This window comes from Amblyomma mixtum, chromosome 2, assembly GCF_055824585.1.
Source record: "Amblyomma mixtum isolate Tamu chromosome 2, ASM5582458v1, whole genome shotgun sequence".
NCBI classification, from domain to species: Eukaryota; Metazoa; Arthropoda; class Arachnida; order Ixodida; family Ixodidae; genus Amblyomma; species Amblyomma mixtum.
This window is the reverse complement of record NC_143013.1, coordinates 42020264-42044506: the sequence shown is the minus strand read 5'-3', so window position 1 is coordinate 42044506 and position 24243 is coordinate 42020264. Positions and strand designations below refer to the sequence as shown.

The following is a 24243-nucleotide window of genomic DNA, read 5'->3' as shown; positions in this document are numbered from 1 at the left end:
TCTTTTTCTGGAAAAAAAAACTATGTATAAAGAACAAATTAACAAAGTAGAACGATCTATGCACATATTGCATAACATTACTTTCATATTTCAAGATTAGTAATGGCGACTTCAAAGAACAATTAATATCAGCAGATAACGGAGACAGATTGGTAGCCTTGAGATAAACATGCAAGCGACGCATGCAATAAAAACCACAACGCGAATAACTACAGAGCCCAGAAACAAGTGTGTTGATAAAACTGTTCAGCCAGATGTGCGTCGTACCCCATAATCCAGCCATTTCGCCTTGTGGGCCCTGTAGAGCACGCCGCCACATTTGCCCGCATATACAGAATGTCCACACTGAGTCGGCACAAATGTTGAATGTATAGCGATATGTAGTATATATGAGCGATTCCTAATTCAAATAGCCGCCGCGGTGGCTGAGTGGTTATGGTGCTCGGCTGCTGGCCCGAAAGACGCGGGTTCGATCCCGGCCGCGGCGGCTGGAATTTCTTTGGAGGAGAAATTCTAGAGGCCCGTGTGCTGTGCGATGTCAGTGCACGTTAAAGAACCCCAGGTGGTCGAAATTTCCGGAGCCCTCCACTACGGCGTCTCTCATAGCCTTAGTCGCTTTGGGACGTTAAACCCCAACAAACCAAACCAAACCTAATTCAAATCACTCTGCGCAAGCAACAGTATTCTTATTCTTCATCTGCGTAATTGCTTTATTGCTTCAAAAAACTGGAGGTGATAAGCTCCGCCTTGAGGGTATGACGTAATAGGGTTAATAGGTTAATGTCCACGTAAGCGTAATTGGTCGTTTCGTCTTTTTACAATCATATATCCTTGGGAGTCCTCATATGCCACTCCTGGCGCAGTGTTGCAGCGGTTAAGCAACGCGCCACTGTTTCCGCAGGTGGTTGTTTCAAACAGACCCCGGTGGGGCTTGTGAGACCCAGGTAGCACTTCCCGAGACACCTTTCGCGATCAATCATTAATTTATTTTTTAATAATCACCTGCCACGGTGGACAGTTTGCTCGAAATCCGGTAAGCAGGTTGTCATAACGTCACAATGTCACGTGATTTAGGTGACCAAAATGCCAGTTAGGTTGCTTTTCTGAGGGTTTTTCATGGATATTTCGCTCACGGCCTACGACACCGGCTTCTCTGCGACACGGGACCCCTAACGCCGTTGCGTAAGAAAAAACAGCAATGAATCAGTCATAACAGTCAGACTGCATGCTTATCAACCGACCAGATTCACTAGTATTCTCTGCATGTAAAGTCGATTCGTGATTAACCGGTTCCCTGACTTTTGTCTCGATGACTGTCTGTCAGTCATCGAGACGAGGGAAGCCGGCCAGTCGTAAGCTGATCACGCCTGTATCAGCGTTTGGGAACAAGATCTAAGTGCCTAAATTGGAACGTTTGTTCACCCTTCACGCTCTGATATCAGAACCCTACGGTGGCCTCAATGGCCGCCGTTCGGAGGGCACCCTGACGGGCACTATATATAGGCACGCGCATGCGCAGACGCTGCGGAGGAGCCACCAGGTCCCCGTTGGCAGAGCAGCGGCGACTCCAGCATCGAGCTGAGCAGCGTGTCCAGGCAGGACGTGGGCACGTACCGATGCCGAGCCGACAACGGGCTCGGACAGATCTCGGCCGACGTCGAGCTCGTGGTCAGGGGTGAGCTCTCCATCCTGCACCGGCGCGGTGCCAAACACGCCGCGGCGAAAAGCCCGTTTTTGTGTGTGCAAAGGGATCAGGCAAGTGTGGGAGTATTCAACAACGCCTCTGTCGATGGTTCCCAAATGGAATGCAAGGCGCTCCCCATTCTTCGGGAGTCCTGAACAGCCTGGAGCAATCCAGGGGATTACGTTTAGACCTGAACAGAGGTCTGACTGTTCAGGTGCTCCTAAAGCGGGGTAGAGCGTGGCAGTTGAGCAGGTGCGTATGAATGCGTGTCTGAATGTATGCGTTTGCGAGTCTATAAGTTCGTTTTCGTTTGAATCTGCACCCATATATTACCGTGTGCGTGTCCCAACGTCTTAAGCATGTGTCGATGAATGCGAGAGCGATTGCGCGTCCTTCCCTGCCCTGTGACTCCCTCCCCAAGTGAAATCCCTACCTACCCCAACACTGCGGGAGCTCGGAGGAAGCGCTGGATGACGTCAGATGACACCTTCCCGCCGAGAGTGCCAAGCAACTCGTGGAAGAAGAACCAAGCCTTCGTGTACGGCAAGGTTCCTGGTGCAGTTCTGGAGGACACTACAGGCTAGGAAGGCGAGACTGCAAGCGGCTCAGTGGTGCGACGGGTTGGTGCAACCTGATCGTCACGCTGGGTGGTTGCGTCAGCCTCCGGGGAAACGACAGCGCATACAGCCGACCAACGACCTCACAAGGTATAGCATTCTTTTTCCTACAGCAAAAAAAGAAAAAGAAAGAGGAGCTGTTGCTCTGTTCTGTTTTCCCATGCATAAGCTAGTGATGTGCTTGCACGCGTTCTCGAAATACTGGACACTATAACTAAAAGGTTCATTGTGGTGCTGGCGTTGTATGCGTCTTCAAGTTAAACGTAGCTATTTTCATTTACAACACACATAGCGAGTCCTGGCACCTCCCACTGGGGTCATATCGTGTGGCTCAGCGGAGACCCTTCATATATGGAAGCTTGCTTTTTATGCGTAGCATATTGCAATCACTCAGTTCAGCCCTTGGGCGCGGCCGGGCAGCCACCAAACCCCGTGACGTGACGTCACGTCACGTGGTGACGTGACGTCACCAAACCAAGTTTAAAAAAGAAAAAAAAAGCTGAAAAAAAAAGGACGGCTGAGCATGGTGGCGGTTGCAACCGCCCCGTTTCAAAAGGGGGGCTCCTATCCGTCCGTCCGTCCGTCCCATACGTCACGGAGGAAAAGCTGCTGAGAAAATCGAGTGCCGCCAAGCAATACCTCGCGCAAAAAGACCGCGCAATATGCAACGCATTCTTGGCTTAACCAAGCTAAGCCTGTTTATTGCCGAAATGTGCAAAATACTGGCCGCCAGACCCGTTTACAAATTTATCGCCGTGGTCCACGAGTTATGCACATTAAACACAAAGGAGTGAAAAGGGAGTAAAAGCTGGTCTCTGGCGCACTTCCTTTCATAAAAGAAAGTGCGCTAGAGGACAGCTGCCTGTCTTTTTACTCCCGCATGGACGTATTCGTGTTTACAGTGTGTACCACATGCGTCATGCTTGACGTCATTCCTGTTTTCGTCAATTTCAGCCTGATTATAAATACAGTAACCGCTCACGGTCGCTGGTTGAGCCTTTCGACGCGTGCACTAGAGTTTTGCAGGTAATGTTTATGACGACACCGCTATTTCAAGCAAAGCATTGCATTCGGCAATGCAGCCGAATGCAGTGCTGCGGCCGAATATTTTCGGTTTCTGTTTCATAACTTTTACCATAAAAAATAAAATCCTACTGTCCACCGTCGTGCTGTCCTTAGAAAGAGACGATATATCGTACCCAAAAGAACAGGCATGAGAATTTGCCTCAAGAACAGCGCGAACTTGGACGAGGACTGAAGGAAGACACATAGACGGTCTTCCTTCAGTCCTCGTCCAAGTTCGCGCTGTTCTTCAGGAAAATGTCGTACCAACTCGCCCAAGCATCCGCTTTAAAGGCATGAGAAATAATTCAATCTTCAATTCAAAATGCCCACAAAAAGTTTTGCAGTTGCAGTATGAAAGCAAAAAGAAAAGACTGGTAAACCGTCTCACTTCTCGGCGGACACACCTCATCCGTGCCCGTAAAGGAAGGGAGGAAGGTGGGAGTGATAGAAGACAGAGAGAAAGAGGTGCTGCAGTGAACGGCTCTGGAATAATTTCGACCACCTAAGGATCGACAACGTACCAAAAAATTGCTGAGGCTTAGCTAAGATTAAGCCTAGTCAGATGCGAAGCATATTGATGGCTAGGCTTGGTAAAGTTCCTCGCTTTGTTCTTCAGTTGTTGTAGAACGTTGTCGCCGAGCCTCATATTGAGCACGCCGCTTAGCCAGACGTTCATCCCGCTCTTCATCGGTCTCTGTGGCACGCTGAAGTTTTCGCTTCTCGTTCAAATCAGCCCTGCTTCTAGGCGGCATCCCAACACCTGGCCGCCTCGTAAGTGCCCGGAGAGCGAGGCAAGCTCAGCTTTATACCGCTGCTGTAGCGTCACGTGGTCAGCTGCAGCGCCTCTGATGTGGAGCCTCCACCGCCGCGGCCGACCGCGCGAGCCGGCAGCCCATCTCTCCTCTGCTGTGACGTCATGTTGTCACGTGGTGTCACGTGGTCACGCCAAAGGTCAATGGTAGCTCCACCGCCGCGCTCGACGGGCTGTAGTAGCTCTAGTAATATGCTTCGCATAAAATAGAAGTCAGTGTTTTTAAAAATCAATGGGAAAGGGGCACGCTTTTTGAGCAGGCATTCAACGGACCATCGCTCGTCTTTCATTATTAAAGAACGCTACCATAGCACGCTATACGAGCGTCCATGGGCCGGAATCGCAACTTCGTTTCTTTATCTTTACTTCTAACCTGAAGTCGTCGTACCCCCGAAGAAACCGCCATTCGGTACTGCTATTTCATTTTTCCTTTGCAGAGCGTGCGACATGAACGCAGACTTTGAAAAGCAACATTCTTCCACGCCACTTCCGGCACGCGCAGATTAAGGTCGCATACCTTCGCCATGCAGAGGGGGAGAGAGAGAGAGAGAGAGAGAGAGAGAGAAGGGGGGGAAAGCGGAGGGGGAGGGAGAATTGAGCGTCGGACGGCACCCATTTTTAAGCGCGAAATCAATAAAGCGGACGCTGTGGAAGCCCTGTGCGTTACGGCGTGCGTCGACGCACGCGAGGCCGGCGGCGCTCATTAAAAATCACTCCAAGAGAGTGCGACGCCTGCGCCCAATCGGTCGAAATGGCTCGCGTCGGAGAGAGACAGCGTGAAACAAAATAAAAGGTCATTCTTTAGGGCGGGCTATAAAATAAACATGAAAAATAGTGCACTGCCCCCGCCAAAGGAAAATACCAGTGCGAGTGCGTTCCGTGGAATCGAACAAAGTGTCGATGGCAGCATGTCTCGCAATCGCGTTAGTTTGTTTCCAGCTCTGACATTCCTGCCGATGACACGGTACATATGCATAGCGTAAGCAACCAGCTGTACAGCGCTTCGCGATGGCTCCCAGACCAGTTCCGTCGGTGTTCAGTGTGCGATGTTCGATGTTCGTCGATATTCGATCGACGTTCAGTGTGCGGCGAATTACACTCCACATGCGCAATCACACATACGAAGGAAGCCAACAGCCATCGAAACCAAGCAGCATAGGGTAGTGTTTCCTTTCTTTTTTTTTTTTTAATTTGTAGTGTTAATCAATGGGAGGTTAGTAGTCTATTTTATCGCTTACACGTAACTGATCAGAAAGCAGAAGAAAAACAATCATATGGCGCCGGTGGGATCCGAACAGTTTGTCTTTTTTTATGACTGGCTACTGGTTCATGTTCTAACTTTAATAATACTGTGAAATGCATACCTATAGCAACCACGGTCGATGTCGCGCTGCACCCTATAAGAAACAACATGGCGGTGTCCGAGCCCTGCACACACATTTATCTGCAGATATACAGGGTGTTTCACGTTAGGCTTTAGACAATTTTAAGAAATAGGATTTTTGAGTCAGAAAGGCGCTTTTTTCGGCATATCAATGTCAGCGGTGTTGTACAATAGAATACAGCTAAGACGTGCAAACTACTCGCAGAAGAATGGTTACTGAATACTGAATGGTTAGCTTTTTTACCATTCAAGTTAGGCTCCTTAACTTTAAGAGGCATGTAAATACAGCTAAGACGTGCAAACTACTCGCAGAAGAATGGTTACTGAATACTGAATGGTTAGCTTTTTTACCATTCAAGTTAGGCTCCTTAACTTTAAGAGGCATGTAAGCCCACTGTAAGCAATAACCTTATCATTTTTAGAATTTCGAAAACGTGGTTACCATTGCCGCTGTGGCCAACAAATTTTGGCTATTTCGACAAGTTACGTTCACTGGAGAGGTTGCTTTGCCTGCAAGCTTCTCGAAAGCGCATGTATTTTGGCACGATGTGGGCAAAATTTGTTAGACCACAGCGCCGAGGGTAACCGCGTTTTCGAAATTCTAAAAACTGATATGGATGTCGCTTACGGTGAGCCAGCTACACGCCTCTACATGATTAAGCAGCCTAACAGTATCTGTTAAAAATTTAACTATTCCATATTAGTTAATTAGCCTGCTAGTAGCACGTCTCAGCTGTATTCCGATCTACTACACCGCGCTGACAATGATATGCGTAGAAAAGCACTCTTCAAACTCAAAAACCCTATCTTTAAAATCTGTCTAAAGTTTTAGGTGAAACACTCTGTATATCGCTATGCACACTGAAATACATGCCTGACAGCAAAAGCCTTCCCAGACCCACGCAGATCGACTGCAATGGTCACCAAGTAGGAAGTACTGAACCAAACCAAACTCAACATCAATGCAGAAATGAGCGCAGAAAAAGAATCTATTCCGAAGCAGAGGCTGAGAGGCTGACATCGCAAAAATGGGAGGCGACAAATACTTTCCACAGGGTTGTATTCATACAGTAGTCATGCGATGTAGGTCAGTCCCGTCCAGAAGTAATACAGCAGAAAGCGCTGCGGTAAGACCACGCGAAAACGTATGACCATAACAGAGACGGCGTTGCCAAATAGGCGATTAGCACGAGCCATAGAATATCAGGTCATTGATCTAGAAAGGCGCGTAACGGCTAAGAAACGGCAATAAATAGTAGACAAACACAAAAACACGATCGTCAAACAGGCATACAGGTCCTGTTCTCTCTCCTTCTTTTATTTTTTCGCTTGGGCCAAAAATTCCAGAACTGCCATACTAGGTGAATTGGTATGATAAAAAAAAAAAGAAACTAAGTTTTTCATTTCCGGTGACGTGCCAAAGCTACCGCGCATCTGTAGACAAAAACTGGCTCTCCACGGTTGGCGGCCTGCATCTCTGATCCATAACGGTTGCACGTCAGCCAAGGCCGAGCACGAGTCTGGTCGATGCGCTGAAGGTATGCGCATTTGCTGCAGGCGTCTCTATTTGATCCAGCGCTGCACGCTTTCCAGGCTTCCTGCGCATGATTGCTAAGGGAATGTGAACAGCTTTATGTTGCCCGTGGCACAGCTATATAATATGCTTTGATTTTAGCAAAGTTATTTTACAGAAATCTACAACTACTGTAAGTCGTATATTGCAAATTAAAGAAAATTCATGAATGGCTTTAATATATCGAGAAAAAAAAACCAACACAGGTAGAAGAAAACTAAAACACAAAGCTCTTGTTAGACAACATACCGAGGTTCTATGCGCGGCTTGCTCCGTGAAGAGAATTTCCATTCCGTGAAGAGAATTTCACTTTCCAACTACACGCCCAGCAACACGATCGACCTAAACACAGCGCTGCTGCGCCGTAGAGCGAGCGCCCTCGTCCGCGTTCCTCAACACCTGCACTGGCTCAGGCGTAACCTGAAAGTCGATTTACAAACAATGGGGTTCATAATACATTACCTAATTTAAAACTAAGTGAACGACAAAAAGAATAAGTGAGTCGAGCGATAACCTGTATGCCACGTTAAAGAACCCCAGGTGGTCAAAATTTCCGGAGCCCTCCACTACGGCGTCTCTCATAGCCTTAGTCGCTTTGGGACGTTAAACCCCATAAAACCAAACCAACCAATCTGTATGCGACTGAGAAGAAATCATGCATACGCCGTCTTGTAACCTTTCCTCTTTAAATCATTTCAAAAGAACAAAAAGAAAAACAAGTGATGCGCCCAAGCCCCTTTGCTCACGGGCTTGGCCCAAAAAATTGTTTACCAGGAACAGTAAGTAATTTTCTTTTGAACGCAGACAAGCGCAACCTTTAAGACCTACACCCATAGCACATCACTTAATCTGTGTGTCGCACTCATCAGAAATCAACCTCACAATATCAAACACTTTTAGTAACGCCTGCCGGCTTCGCGTACAGGAATTTCGCTGTGAGAGTTCGGCAATTCTTTGTCGACGCATTGCGTCAGCGATTTGCGTCAAGTGAACAGTTACGTTCGGCATCGGCGCGTTTGGTAAACATCCCCCCTTACGGGCTGTTTACAAAACACCAATGATAAACATTGGAAAGCACGCCCAGAGGAACATGGCACCGCTAGACACACGAGCGACAGGACAGGCCATTGAAATGCACCGAGGGACACGTAATCAGCGCCCATCCGACGCATCGCGACACAAATTCCTCTCGCCGGGCTCATTTTATTCCGGTTTACTTCGACGCTCAGCTGCGTCCATATCGTAACTGCCAAACTCCCCGGCGCCGCCTGAGGCCAGATTGCATTTTATCCCCACGGTTGAACACCTGCCGCTTCGTACGTGTTTCCTCCTTCTTTATTATTATTTTTTTTTTCAGCTCGGATACTTCGCTCGCTCGCTCTACGCGTATTGCTCCTGTTCTGGTTTAGCTCGCTTCAAGCTCGGTTTATTCTCCGTCCCAAAGTGGCGAGTCCTTCCCCTATTTCGGTTATTTCGCGCGTTTTAACCTCGGCAGATTGCTTGTTGACGTTCGAGTCACGTTTTCCGCCGCAATGCTCAAAAGCGATCAAAACCCGCGCATCGACATGTTTTGCGGACGGCCGTCTGCGCTCCCCAGCTCTAAAAGGATCGTGTCTGACTGCACGCAAAAGCGCACTTAAGCGTTAAAGAAGCGAGTGAAAGAAATAAAGATCACTAACCATGAGATGCGAAGGACTGCTTCAGTACCACAAAAACTAAGAGTACCGCCGTAAATGTTCAACTCTTGAAGAAAAATAGAGAAAAAAAAAACCACCTTACGAAAACATGTTATGGTTCTAGTATCGTGAAACAGCTCATAAAACCATATCTTTCGCCTTCTGCAATATTTATACGTGTCTTCTCAAAGCTGGGCCGCTCTATAACAGCGCTGTAAACGCAGACGTCACGTTACCAAAAAACATGCTTCCAGATGTCTTACACGAAAAAGGCAAGAAAATAAGCACGACCGCATATGTGAGCAAGGCTCTGCGCAAAACACGAAGGGAGGGGGGTATAATGGTGAGAGAGGGCAGTCAAGCGAAAGTGCGATGAACATCGCTACCGAAGTGTTTGCTACGCGGTATTTCGCATTTTTCGCACTGAAAACCGAGCGTAAACGAGGCATGGAGCGGCGGCGTTTCGAGGCACGAAAGTTCGCTCAACCTCTGCAACAACAGCCACAACACTCGAGACGATAATAAGCGCCGCTCGGCGGCGGCGAAGGGAAACAAGAAACGAGCTCCATCGCAATTCGGAGAAGAGCCTGCCGCGCTCCAGTTCTTGATGGATGAGCGTGGAGATCTCGCCCCGCTCTGGAACGCGCCCGGCTCAGTCGGGCCATCACCACACGGCGTGCCACGGACGTTCCAAGTGAGCGTCGTCGGTCCGGCGCGCAGACTTCACCGCACAGCGATCGCCAACGACCGCGCTTCGTCGCGTACCTGCAGTGCATGACGACGGTATAAATATAGTATATGTATGGCCCCTGGAACAACAAGGGCGCTGTATACGGTAGCCCGTCAGGCGAGCAGCGCACAGGCGACTCGCCCGCGCATCGATGGGAGCATATTTCCTCGTTTATGAGCCATACAGTTGGTGGTCAACTGATAATGAATTTTTACGTGCGCAAGACGACCGTGCGGGCTATCAGAGACGCCGTAGTGGAGGATTCTGGACAATATTCTGAGCAGCTGGGGCGTACATAAGCGCCATTTCTTTCTTATCTGCCTTCTTTCTCTCTTCTTCATTTTTCGTTCTTTCCTTCCTTATTTCATCGCTTCTCTCTTCCTTTTTTCCTTCTTTCTTTCCATCAAACAGGGGCCGCGGATCGAGCCTGAGAACTATCACGGCAGCCGAACGTCATATACAGCCAATGAACCATCGAGGAGGGGCATGCGAATGGTGTAAGTGAAATACAAATGTATTGTAAAATAATTCATCGGTCGTATTCCGAACCACTCCACACAGTTTCTTGCAAGGGCGGTCGTTGAGCAAAGTGGATGATTTCAGTACATGGCAGCTCAGAAATTGCACTGCGTACAGTTGCTTCCAGCGGTCTATTCTATATCAAGAGCATCCCTTTACGTTTCATCAGCGTTGATTCCCTCTCCTGTTTTTGTTCCTAGACACTTTGCCCTTTGTTATATGATTTCGTGTGTCGCTTTGCCAATGATGTTCTTCTACCCTCCTGCATTTCCTGCTTGAAGCAAGGATATTACACCGCAATATTCGAAAGTAATTTTATGAACGACTTAACGATATCACAATTAATGGTACAGTACGGTCCATTGTTAAAGGGAACATGCGATCGCGTGTACTCTGCGCTTCACGAAGCCCTGCCGCCTGGATGCGGCGAGAATAGGCGGCATCAGGCGCATGCGCTGAATGGCCAGCCATCATGCTTACTGCGCATGCGTCTTGTGCCGACAATTCCCACAACATGGAGGAAAAAAAACTAAGGAGGGAGCATGACGTCACGCGGCCAGCGTTCGCAAGCCGAGTGTTCTGAAGTCGTTTTCTCCCTCAGTTTTTTGCTCTCCGAGCCGGTCCTTTATGTTTTGATTCCGGTATGTTTTGGTGCGCGCGTATGCGCGACCCGCGGCGCGAGCGTCTACAGCAAGGAAGTTGATCTACAGTTAGTCTGCCACGCTAATCGGCGCATGCGCGCGCGCAGCGGGGCTAGACTTTACCGCACGCTATCACGTGCTGCGATCACGGGGGGACACACTCTCTTTTTTTTTTTGCTATATCTTTACTTGTTAAGACTAGGCTTCAAGGTTGTCGCCGGACGCTCCCTCCTCAGTTTTTTTTCCTCCATGTCCCACAAGTTCTCGGCGGCAGCGCTCCGCGAAGAGTGGAGGCCACGCGATCGCATGATCCCTTTAACAGTGGACCGTACTGTACATTATATGCGCTGTCTAGCACGTTCACGCGGCGTAAGCTAACGTTGGCATCACTAACCTGCAGTCACTCGTAGAAACGCACAGTTTGTGATTGGCCGGCACGCTACGTTCCGGGTCATTAGTGATCGTGGCCGGTTATGCGCTGGCCACAATCAAACCGTCTTTATACATTTGCCTCCCGATTAGCCGACAATGTATCATTGGCTTCCACAAAGCCCGTAAGGCGACGTTATCGAGATACGGAGCCCAGCTACAACCTCTTTAAATTCGGAAGCCAGAGATATATCGTCCCGGACCTAAACGGAAGACTTCCATCACAGTCAATTAAAAAAAAAAAGCCAGCATAAGCGAGCCATGCGTCAGGCCCTCCGTCCAAAGGGCATACACGCAGTGTTTCGGTGCCCTTCGTGACCACGCGTTTAGACAGATGTCACTCAAAAAACTATCGTTCAATACGCAAGGGCCATACAAAAACAGAAATAAAAAATAAAAAGTGCCAGCTTGCTGTGCACGCGATGGAATACGCCTCGCTTCCTTTCACGAGAACAATCGAGAGCCGGCGTATACTCCGGAAAACCGCTAGACCCATGAAAGGGACGGATCAAGGTCCGACAGCGCAGCGCATTTCAACGACGCCCAAGGATAAGGTGCCATTGTGAATGGTTAAAAAACGATGCAGCGGCGGCGACGAACGAGGCGACCCCCGCGGGCGAGCGCAGCAGGGACAGGAACAAAGGCCGGAACCGCCTAAAGCGGGAACAACAACAGACAGCGGCGGCGGCAGAAACAATGACACACCGGCGCCACAACCACCAGCAGGCGGCACACACACACACACGCCCACGATCGATATAGCACGTCTATGCGTTATGTGCGGCGTTAAAACTGTGCACTGGAGAAGTTGATATACACGGTGCTGACGGCAGCTAGCCGTGGATGCGATTTGCAAAGCTCGCAGTCTCACCTAAGCAAACAATGGTTGAATGGCCGACGCCCTGGTCTATCGCAATGTTTGTTGACAGGCGATGGCTACCGTAAACACGGCAGCGGGGCAGCCTCGAACTGAACTTCCATGTACGAGCAGCTTGTGAACACAGACATCCAAAGTCCTAATCAAAATTTCATAGTTTTCATACTGAAAACTGCGCAAAAAAAACGAAGACACAGAACGAGAAGGCACGACACGGGCGCAGACTATCAACTGAATTTTTATTCACATGAAAAGGCCTATATAAGTATCTTCTACCCACAGTGAGACAAGCACACTTATTAACTTCATTCTTTTGTTTCTTTTCTTCCTTTTGTTTCACTTCCTGTGTCTGTGCTTCTTGTTTGTTTTTATCTTTTTTTTTCTCTTTTGTCTCGTTACATCCTGACTCGCAGAAACCACGCAACACTGTCGAAGCTTGAAGACGCACTAAAGGCACCGCGCAAACGGTAAATCGACAAGCAACCGGCGACTCCCGAAATCTTCACATACGCCCCAACAGCTCAGAGCCGATTCGACCCTTTATTAGGTGGCGCCAGCGGTACAAAGTTCCATACAGTTCCACAGCACTGCACGCAACACACAGAGGCAGTGCGTTTGCGTGTCTGCTCTAACAGCCTTGGCGCCTGTTTGTTTCCAAAACTCGGCGCGCTTCTTCCGTGCCGTGAATTGGGCCTCTGATTAGGCTCACACTAGCTGCAACGTCCACGGTGCTGCATGGTACTAGTCAGACGTTTGCGTAGGGGCAGTGCCAGCATGCCCCAGATGTCCCGTGGTTTCTATCCTCCGTCGCCACCCCGGTATAAGATACGTACCACACAGCCCGCAGCGTCAATTATAGCCGCCCAGTCCTGAGCTCGTGCATCTTTGATGACTCCGACGGGCCATGGAGCGACGGCAGAGCGCTGGACGACGGCTCTTCCATTTGTCCCAGCACGCACGTCGCCGTGTTTACGTGACCAGCGCGCCTTCTGTCCGCGCGCAGCTGGCGGCGGTATTCGTCCCGAACGGATCCCGACACCGCCGACGAGAGTTGGCGGCCACCACCATGCTTGGCTGGTGTGTTTGTCGGCGCGCATGAACAGGGCGCGCTCTTTCTACAACCTTTTAGAATCTACAACGCCCTTTGCAGGACAAGTTGGTCATCCGAATCTTAGAACACAGCACCAGTGTAATCTAGGGATACAGAGGACGAGCAGACAGAACCACTTCCTCTTCTGAACATCCGTGCTTTGCGCTGGTGAAATGTTACAGAAAGAAACCCTCTCGCATCCTTCGGCGAGCAGGTCAGTCGAGGGAACGCAGAAAAATGACAGTTACTTGACGGGAGTGACCGCTGCTGACGGCGAACACGAACCCTCTCCTCCGACCTCCACTTTGGCGCTCTATGAATACAAACCGATCGCTGAAACACGCCTGCATCAAAATTTCACATTTAGCGCAATCTAATAAGCCAGCCCTTACGAGCGAGCAGCATTTAAATACTAACAGAATTCACCTGTGTAAGCTCCGAACTACAGCCACTGAAGCAAAGGCCGTAGTTGAATGGCTCTGCAAGCCTATTGCGGTTTGGATATGAAAGGGCTGCCTCACTCGCATGCAAACCAAACCGCGCTGCTGCGAAACCCGCTCCAATATACGCTTGTCGTTGGCGGGAGTAGCGCACGGGCAGCGTGGACGCTCCAATAACGCAACACACCCCGTCACAACACGCATGCTGTGTTCGGCGAAAAGCTCTACACGTAATGAACGAGTTTTCCGAGAAGATGATGAACGCTGTTATGAGAAGGCTGAAGCATAACACAAAAACGACACAAGCCACGAAGCGTACCCAAGATGCTGCTCATAACCACTGTTTTGAAAGTGTAGCGGGACATATGTACTCTGGGAACTTCATTTGGCACGTACACTGCGCATCAGTGAATCCGTTGCGACAGCCGCCGTGGGCGCTTTAATCATGCCATAATGCTACCTCGCCGACTCTCGACGCCACTTTCAACGAACAGCGCACGCGCCATTGCTGCTTGTCTGTTCGAAACGGCTTTCGTATAGTAATCTATGCCAACTAAAGTGAAAACATGTATGAGTCCAAACGGCCAGTGTTGCTGCATTTGTTTCGCCGAATGGCGATACAAAGATGGCGCCGACTGTACAGGGCAGTGGACTCTAATATGCGCCTCAATAATCAGTTCCCTCACCTGCTCGTCGCATCGCCTTTCTCTGTGCGTGACAGTATTACGCTTCCCGGACGGCTAACGACGCGAAAATGGAGCAGAACGGCGACGTCTTTCCGTGAAACGGGAGAGGGATGTCATGTCCACTTCTCCGCAAGGCTCCATGGCAATACATATGTTACATTGCGTGACAGCGAGAAACTACAGACATTTGCATCTGGCGAGGGAGCTGTCGAAACGCCTCCTCTCTGGACTGTCGGAAACCAGTTCCGCAGACGCTTCCACCGTGCTAACGCTAGGTACGCACGACAGTCCAGCGAACAATGCAAGCAACCAGGGAGCCCACATCGCAAAGGTCTACACTATTCTCCGGTACACTGCTGCTCATACAAGTGCTCAATAAAGCGACCGGCACCGAATATGCATCCGTTGCGCAGTGCTCAGACGTGAAGCCTAACTATACCTATAGCCACGCGCGTTTCGAAATGCAAGAAGGTGGTAATTCCAAAATTTGCAGGTACTACACAGCTTAGAACCAGGGAAAGCTGCATGGATCATGGACGGATGCGAGCTGGCTATATGATAAGAGACAGATAGAGATAGTAAATTGAGGTTATCGGAGAACTTCGCCGCACTGGGAATTGTGACTTTCGTTCCTGTATATGATAGTCGGATGCAACTCAAAAATGAAAAAAGCAGATGTCTCTCAAAGGAGGACCTCCAAACAATGGCGCCGACCAATCTTCGTGACGCCGCGGCTGGCACGATTAAGCCGTGATTAATCTGCCACCATAGAGTTTCTTACTATTACCTAGAGGGAAAGCTGGCGGCGCTGCACTTCAGCCACCATGGACGCTCAAAGCATCATGGGGCGGTGAGCTACTTGTTGCGGCACAGTCGTAATTTTTCGGGAACACGGAGTGGCACTACTAAGATGTTTCATTCCGAAAACGCTGTTCGTGTGTGTGCGCAGACGACTTTGGCGCGAACGCAGTGTGCAAAACTAATAGTAGTGAAAACGCGACGACACACGACGCCAATAAAAGGTTTCACTTTTCTGAAATGCCATTAAAAACCTCTTATAATGTTTAAGCAACACTATTTTTTTTTGAAAACATATTTACTTTTGAAAGTGCGTCTGTTAATAACGAAATATTAGTTTTTATAGTGTTCATCACTTGGCCAATAGGAGAGCGAGTCGTCTCTTATTTTGGGCAAACTTTGCACTTAAATGCTTTTCTGCTCGTTTGTTGCAATCATTAGACAAGATATTGAATGTTAGGACGTTTGTAGTTATCGAACAGCTTTATTTTTCTATTATTTTTTGGCCAAAAGTTGCAGTTCCGCAACAAGTAGCTCACCGCCCCATGATGCTTTGAGCTCCCATGGTGGCTGAAGTGGTCTCGAGGGGTCGCCATGCAAACTCCCATAGACGGGCTGCCAGCTTTCCCTCTAGGTAATAGTAAGAAACTCTATGTCTGCCACCCCCTGCGACGTCTCGTTCGCAGATACAAAGGCATTAGCCACGACATAATGAGAATCGATCGACGCCATTCGCTGGAGGGACTCCTCCTTTGGGGGGCGTCTGCCGCTTCATTCTTGAGCTGTATACTCCGTCTATAGCAGAAATTAAGAACCAAGAGAACGAACAGGGAGAGCGTAACGCGCAAATTTCACATTTGGATGTCAGGTATAAGGCGGTTACAAAGAAAAGGAAGAAAAACGTACTCGAATGCAGCCGAAAGTCAGTCAGACGAGCTTAGGCTCACGAAGGAAGTGCACGGCATGCTGGGAGATGTTTCCGTTCTGTAGCGAACTAAACTCGGCGGGTGGAGAAGGTGACCTTGCAGCCCAAATGCGGGAGACAGTAACCAAGTAAGCTTCCTCCCCTGCATATGCAAAGTAGCTGACTTTTTACGTTGTTGAAGCAGCGCAAGAAAATCCGTGCGAAAGGTGCGAGAACCATGGGAATACAACGCATATATAGCAGCCTATAATGAACACTCTTATTCCAGCGTGACACCCCTAACGTAACAGTGGAAATCTACAAGTAGGAACTGACATCGCGTTCCTACGCACCGCGGCTTCTCCACACAAGAGCAGCGCGTTCAATTTTTTTTTTCTTTTCCAAGTGCTCAAGACAGGGACGGTATGCACTCTCCAAAAAGCGCTGGCTAAGCGCGTAGATAGCGCGGCAGGCTCGTCCATTGTTCACTGAAACGCCGCGCCGACAGATACTGCCGCACTTGCACCGCGCTTTCGATCGGCGTCTCCCCAGCCCCGCTCTCGTCAAACAAGCCGCTAACGAAAACGAAGCTTCGAAATCCGCACGACCAGCGACGACGATGACCTTCAGCGCGGCCAGCGCGGTGCCCGCTCAATAATTCATAACCACACAGGTCGCACGGCACAGAGAGTCGATACACCAAGTGCAGCGGTTCTGCCGCCAGAGCGAACACGGCGCAATTAAGCTTACTCATTTATAGCGCCTGCCCGGTTCATTAAACCGCGACACGTCACCACACCCACGCCTATTAGCCGGAAACCGAAGGAAAGAAAAAGAGGGCGCCACTGCACACATAAATGGGCGCGCTCGTGTGGAAACCCATTTGTGGCCCACGGTTCCTCTTTCAAAAATCTGGAACCCGAACAAAGAAGAAATTTTTTTCTGGAATATTCTCAAAGGTGTTGCAGCGTTTGAATAGGGGGTGGATTTAAACAAAGGGGAGGGGCCCGCACGCGTCCCTCTGCGAGAAAGTTTCCATAGAAAAACCATAAAAACGCCAATTTTCGCCACGACTAAAGCTCAGGAAATATACTGTGCGAACCGGAGCACCACCCGCCCCCAAGACCGCTCCACAAAACAGTCAGTCCCCTGTTTTGAACCAGAAAAGAGCAACAAAACTTTATTGAAAAATAGAGGCACTGTGAGAGATGCCGTGTACGTGGTTTTTTCCCATAGGCTTTAGCAATGCTTGATTCATGCGCTTCACTAACAGAGCTATCAAAGTTGTGGGTCAGATAGGCGCGACCAGAGAGAGACACCACGGCTGAAAGGGAAGAAAGAAAAACAAATCTTCGCGAGTAAATATTGCCGGGTGCAGGAGGTTCTGTCCGCCCGTGCTTAATCAAATTTTATAGGTTTGACCGCTTAGCTTCGCCGTTGCAAAGAAGGCGCTGGCGGGATTAACCCCTCTCTCTGTCGCCAGCAGAGTGGCAGCTACTTTTCCACACTATAGGACCCTCAAAGACGGCGATGACTACACCTAGGTGAGCGAGGAAAGCCACGCTGGTGCAGTGGCAGAGGCCAGGACTCTCATCGGGGAGGGTGGGGGACAAGCTCGGAAGAATGGCAGGCAAACAGGTTCGAATCGCAGCGCTGCAGTGCAAAAGGAGAGGGGCGCGTCAAATCAGCCGGACCTGGACGGCCTTCGAGACAGGCAGGTGCCTGGTGTGCCTCCACGGAGGGAGGACGGTCACAGACCTTCCTTCCACGAAAGTCGGACGTGCGCAGGTTTCAGGCACTACTGGCAAGCTCCGGCGGCACGAAATATGCGAGCCCGACAGAAAGTGACAAACCAAAAACACCGCCCACAGGCATCTGCACCTGCGCTCTCCGACGGGCGCTTTGACAACTGTGGTTTGCTATTGGAACTTTATGGACAGGCTGGCCGCGGCAGGCGTGAGACAGGTCTAACTGGATATCAAAGAAAGGCGTCTGTACTGCACCGGGATACCACACTGGTGCCGATGACCGACCTGAGCAATCCCCAAAACAAATTTGTGCCGACATTCCGCACACTCTGTAACGGGAACCCTCCTGAAATCCGCGAAAAACGTGCATACGTCTCGAGTGCTTTATAAAGACCGAAGAAGCTCTGCAATTTGTTTCACAAACAGGAGAGAGATTGAGAATCAGCCATCCGGGGCACTACAACTTTTGAGAAGATTGACAAAATTCACGTATGAACGCGCCCCGCTCCGTAAGCGGCTCCCAGCCCTCATGAAACTGAGAGGCTGCGTATAAGAGCCGGAAAAAAAGCCTCCATTGTCTCCCCTGAAGAAACCGCCAGTTCGGAATACCGAAGTTGAGCCTTCGTGCTGCTGTTTATCGCTTTTTGCGAACAATGGCCACTTGACGACTACGACACGGGCCTGTGGCCATTGTTTCCGCTGTGAGGTGTAAACAGTACCTGTGAGTGTACTTGGATACGCGTAGCCTGGCACTTTGGAGCAGCTGAACATTTTGTTAATGGCACGCCGTACACAACGCATCCCTAAAAGCAGTCCTTGTCGAGGGTTTTTTTCCCCACAGCTGGCCCCTGGCGATTGCCAACAATAAAGCGACCTTCTTCGCTCTTACACTTGTCATCGATATGTCTGTCACTGTACTCCTCGCAAAGGGGAAAAAAGAAAATATACCAAGGTGCGCGCATGCGTTATCCGAATACAAAGGACGGACGCATTTTGCATTGTCGGTACGCAGTTAACGAACCGTGTAAAAAGACAAGCTGAGTCTGTACAAGCTGAGGGCTGCGCTGATGACCTAACTCAAGGCTCAGACCCTTGTCCGAACACCACATGTGCTAATCTTTCCAGGCCAACGCACCTCTCGCTAGCAAGCAAAAAAAAAAAGGAAAACGAAAGGTGGGCGCCTAATGTACTCTTTATTATTGTGTTCGTCTGCCTTTTTGCAGAGCCGACTGGCAGGAAAACCGGAAGCATCACGCAAGCGGCAGCCAATCCTCCCTCCCTTCGCCGACGCCAAAAAGAAGTCAGGGGAACAGCAGACTAGACTTCGAGGCAGCCCCCGGTGCTGCCCCCCTTTTGCACGTTTCTGCTCCGGCCGCTGTGGGTGCAGCTTCTGGTGAGGAGAATCAAAACAGCGACTCCAAGGTTGCACGGAACAGACCCGCCGGCGGTGATGCAAACCGCTTCCTCTTCGCGGAAAAAACAACAACAAAAAACGAAAACGTACAACACCACTCCTCACGTGGAAGCCAAGTCCCCTCCTGCCCTTCCCCAGTCTCGCCGCAAAAACCGCACAGAACCACGCGACCACCACAACGACCACCATTACAACCAACAAGGCAGCAACAAAACGCATAAAGACGAGACGTGACGTCATCCCGCACGTGACTCGTACACTCGCTGGAGGCGGAGGCGGCGAATGAGGGAGAGCGCCAAGTAGGGAGGGCAACACGGTGAAAAGAAAAAATGCGGCAGCAACGCAGCAAGAGAAAACACGAGCCGGAGAACCCACGTGGCGGCGCTGCGCGCGCGCTCCCGCGGAAAGCGCGCGTCGCCGCGCCACAGGGACCGCCGGAGCCGTCGGCTGCGCTCGGGCGTCGTCGCAGCCCGCTGCTCGGTCGTCCGACTTGGAAAAAAGATAGTGGAGAAGAGTGGACAAACCACGATGGAAGCGGTGCCGTCCCCATCGCCGCTGTCACCACTGTGCCGTCGCTGTGTGTGCCGCAGATGTGAATAGACAGGGTGGCGTTGGAAGAACTAGAAAAACAGTGTGCAGAGGATTTCCCCGGCTCTTCTGGGAGGACCTTGGGATACGAACACGGCATCTTCATCCTCACCAGCGAGTGCGCGTTGACCGGATTTACGGTCGAGAACCTGTGCGCGGAGGAGCAGAAACTGCGGGATCATGACAGATACAAATGTTAGCAGTGAGCCTACGACGTTGAATCGCGCCAGCGGATGCTTTGTGTGCCACGGAGGCGGCGGCGGCTGTAGCAATCGGTGAAGTGGTGGTCTCTCTGGGTCGCCCTTCTCTCCGTGCGTTTGCCAGAGCCGGCTCGGCGTCGCAACAGCACCGGCGTGCGCGATGCCGGACGCCGGGGAGCAGCGAGCGCCGGGCTCTGCTGTGCTACCGCGGCTAGCGCTGCTGACGCTGCTGATGCTGGTGTCGGAGACGCCGCGTGGGACCGCCGCAGACGGTGAGTGTCACACCCTCGCCCTTTAATGTTTTGTTTCCCTCGCCCTCTTCTTGCTCCTCATCTTCAGCCTCCCGGCAGCTCCCGTGGCATTCCCGGTTGATGTGATCTCTTCGGAAGCCGCAACATCGTGTTCAAGGCGTGCCTGCCTCTATGCTTGCGTCTGGTGAATCGGAAACTTTCACGGCAGGATGACTAAAGCGTGTAATAGCAGGCGAACCTGCACACCTTAAGAGAACATTCTAATGTTCACACACCACAGCCCCGGAACGGGGACCTCGGTTATTCGAACCAAATATATCCTATCTCTCGTAAATGCAGGGATCTCAGCCCCTGAGACACTGAAAACGCCGGACCCTCACACTACCGTAGATCGCTTAAGCTTCTGACTGCTAATAGTGAACGCGGCAACAAATGTGCCCGCCATCTCATTACTGCATTCTTCTTTTTTTTATTTTTTTGCGCTGCCTTTCCTCTCATATGAGACTCGCCGCTAAACTTCACGTGTTTGGCAGACCATTGTGAGCACCACTACGGACGAGATGCTTTGGCAAACACAAAGATCCATATTCTGCGCTGAGAGCAAATGTAGTTCAGTGCAGCATCGTGACGCACTGCAGGCGCGTGAGCACAGGAGGCCAGGGACACCCTCACGCTGACCTCCGCGTCTCCTTGCCGCCTTTCGCTCTCGACTGTGCGAAAGTCGTTCATCCCTTTCCCAAACCGCCACAGCTCTCACAAGCTGCAGCGTGACAAGTTTCACACTCCATGGTCGGACGGCGCTCAGATATGCAGAGGCTACGTACGAGCTGACTCTCGAAAGCTGAACGCCAACTGACAAAAAGATTTCCCTCGAGCCTCAAAAAGCGCGGCCGGCTGGGCTGTACGCGCTGACTGGGTAGGCGGATAAGCCGGGTATCGCGAACCGGCGGGCAGCCGAGAAAAATGGCCGCAGAAAAGGCGAGTAAAGAGGCAGTAGCGGCAGCGCCTGAAGAGAGAACTCCACGGGCAGGAGAGCACGACAGCGTGTAAATAACACGGAGGCGGCGATAACGCCTACTCGAACACGAAGCCGACACACACTCACGCCGACAGCGTCGTCGCGAAACGCTGCTATCGATCTGCCTAGCGCGCCGTACAGGCTGGCACGCCACGAACACACACGCGCGCTCAGCGGCTCGATGCGGCCGGCGGGATACATCTTCGCGGCTCACACTTGCTTTGACAGATCGCGTGGCGCATCGCTCATAGAGGACGACGACACGCCTTCAATATTGTTGGTGAAGACGTATTCTCGCCACGGCTCTTGCGTCACTTCAAAGTAGAACAACAAGGGCCTCAGCGCCAGAGGTTCGGGGAGTTGTATTCATCACATTGGCGCGTGTTGGCCTTAGTCGATTACGCCAAGAAACAACACATCACGTTCCAGCTAAGACGCCAGAAGGACCTTGATAAGAAGAGAGCGCAAGGAAATTCGCGTTCTAACTTCAGACCCCTTCAAGCTTGTCACGCGAAAATAATCGCATCTTAAAGGGACACAGGAAAAACTGGAGTAGGCTTGTATCAATAGATTGCCGCGTTTAAGTCATAAAGAGACCACTCAAACTAAAAACGAAGCTTGGCTTGAGAAGACCAAAACAACGAAACACAAGTGTCGCCATCACCGGTCGGTTCCGCTAGCAAACTGCATGCGCAGACATAGATTCGGCGCGGATCACGGAAGCTGTGCTACACTGCCGTTCATTTCAAAATGGTGTTGACGCAGACCTTTTCAGTGTAGACGTCATGATTTGAATTGAATGTCGGGAAAATTTTAAAAATAGGTTCTTCCTAAGAACAAAACTTAAATGGAATTGCCCTCGATGTTCTCTGGAAGAACGAATAAAATCATTAAAATGCATTTAGGGAAGCGCACCGTTAAGAGCCGCAGCGTTGTTGGAAGTCAGTCACTTTTCAGCCAGCAGCGGAACGTCGAAAAAAAAGAGGCCTGAAAAAAACGAATTGAAGTTTGGTCAACTTCATTAAAAGAAAAGCTCACTGACAAGAAACAGAAATCCCGAAACCGGTCAAGTTCGAAAGCTGTCACCACATAAAGACATTGGTTCCTGGTTCACTGTCACAACCACAACGCGGAATTCTGAAGACCGTGCATGCATTCATGACATGAGTCGATCGACCTCAACACCCCTAAGGCATATATATAGCCAGGACAGCTGCTTGCATGATTAGTGCCAATCGCCAATCGTCGGAACAGAACTTCTGTACTGCTGACACCTTAACCAGAAGCGCCTGGGCTGAGCTCTTTCGTGAGCAAGACACTAAAGTTTGTTCTAACGTGCGCTATGCGCCTCTTGCCTGAGTTTAAAACGTCTATTACACAATGGCACCGTGTTATGCAGGTGTGTGCTATCCAGGTATGCACCGTATCTGTACTGTTCAACATTCCCGAGCATCACCACCTGCAGTATCAGCAGCACCCACAAGGTCCAGGGAATCGGCTTCAAATGATTCAATGCGCGCCTGTATACTCCGCCACAGCTGTTTCACGTTCGCAAGGCTTATCCGTTGGTTTTCCTTCTAAATTTCCGCAGGCAAAAGCACACCCCGAGTGGTGCGAGCTTCAGCTGCGCGGGTGGATCTCAGGAAAAAGAAAGAAAACATCGGAAAGAACGTCACTCACGACAGTACCATAGAGTAGAAAGATGCAGCGTCCGTCGCAACCGCTCAGAGCCCATTTAGAAAACAATATATTCGTGCTCACGATCGACGCATTATGCGGCACGGAGGGCGGAAAAAACGAGAACACTTGTGACCAATCGTGCGTCGCGCTGCCCGTTCCGTTTTGCGGCTTGTAAGACGGGCAGGTGGCACATTTATTACCCTAGGTGAAGCATGGAAGATTGCCAGCGCGGCCAACCAATCGTTGTGATGCCCGGCGCATCACGTATACGACAAACGCTATAAAAATGTTTATTTCTTTACAATACTGTTAGGCCCTTGTAGTTCAAATACGATTACAGAAAAAGCATTTCCAACCTCTGCTGAAACATTTCAGCTGAGCAGTACCCTGAGAACACACTGGTATCGAGTATGTTCCAGTCAACAATGGTTCGAACGAGACATGATAACTTGAATGTATCAACCCTTGGCGTGTAAGGCTGCATGGCTTAAGGGTGACTGTACACGTGATGATACTCTAGCATACGTTGCATACTTTTTGTTTATCTTCGCACTATTTCAAATTCTGGCATTATGCAGCAACGGCCTTCTCTAAGACAGTTATTAAACCAAAATCAAAACGTCGGCTGCCAGGCACGCAGGAATTCCGCTGGAGGACAACTGACTGCAGACGTTATAACACTAGCGGCAAAGCAAACAAAATTTATATGCGTTACACTGGCATATGATGGAACAAGTTCGAATTGTACAACTGATTTATTATATGCTCCTAAGTATTTGTGCAGTTTCATCCTTTTTAGACATTCAGAAATTATCATAGCCCATTAATTTTTATTATTCAGTAATTATACTTTTATTAATAAACCTATCGTAGGCACCGCTAATGACGAAATACTTGACAAGTTTTACCCGACGTTTTCATTGCCTGGGCATTACAGCGCCAAACAGTGTGTGCAGGGATTGCACTGCCTGCATTGATTTTGGTTAGCTTGAGCCGTTCGGGTTTAGAAAACATGCGTTTGCAGCAAACAACTTCGTGCGAAGCAACTGTGGGCCTTCTCATCAAACTTAGTTAGAATATCACGAAAGTGTTGGGCCTGTGAAAAGCAGAAAGGCTGCTTCATTAACTGTTCGCCAACATGCAACACCACAACGGAGAGTGTCTGGGCATCCTTTCGGCAAATTAAGAATTCCTGACCGTCAGCGAAGAGCGACAAAGGTCATTAGAACATCAGCAGTCAACGCGAAGTTAACAAGGATTGTACTAAGTGCTGTTTGAGCGCACAACAGATCTTAGAACAAAACTTAGATTCGTCGCATTCGTCGTTTGCCCAAAAGTTCCGCGTTCCGCTACGCGACCGGCCTCCCTGTCTATTGTCAACTCGAAAAGCGGCCAAAGCTGCCTGCGTGTTTCAGAGTTC

At 50.0% G+C, this 24243-nt stretch overlaps 1 protein-coding gene and 1 long non-coding RNA gene across 5 annotated transcripts in view; one reads left to right on the top strand and one right to left on the bottom strand.

The window, feature by feature from the left end:
- LOC149359118 (cell adhesion molecule Dscam1-like) overlaps positions 1-24243 on the top strand; it is a 128697-nt gene that overhangs the window by 8912 nt on the left and 95542 nt on the right. For 2 of the 3 annotated variants that reach the window (XM_089571352.1, XM_089571349.1), the window contains exon 1: positions 19502-20146. In XM_089571352.1, the coding sequence (XP_089427478.1) occupies positions 20035-20146 (112 nt within the window). In that variant the 5' untranslated portion in view covers positions 19502-20034. Of the gene's footprint in view, positions 1-1519; positions 1676-19501; positions 20147-24243 lie in introns of those variants that run through there. The other variant, XM_089571351.1, reaches the window with a different exon arrangement.
- The window catches only part of LOC149359119 (uncharacterized), a 205042-nt gene that overhangs the window by 180477 nt on the left and 322 nt on the right, over positions 1-24243 (bottom strand). The gene's annotated exons all lie outside the window — the stretch shown is intronic.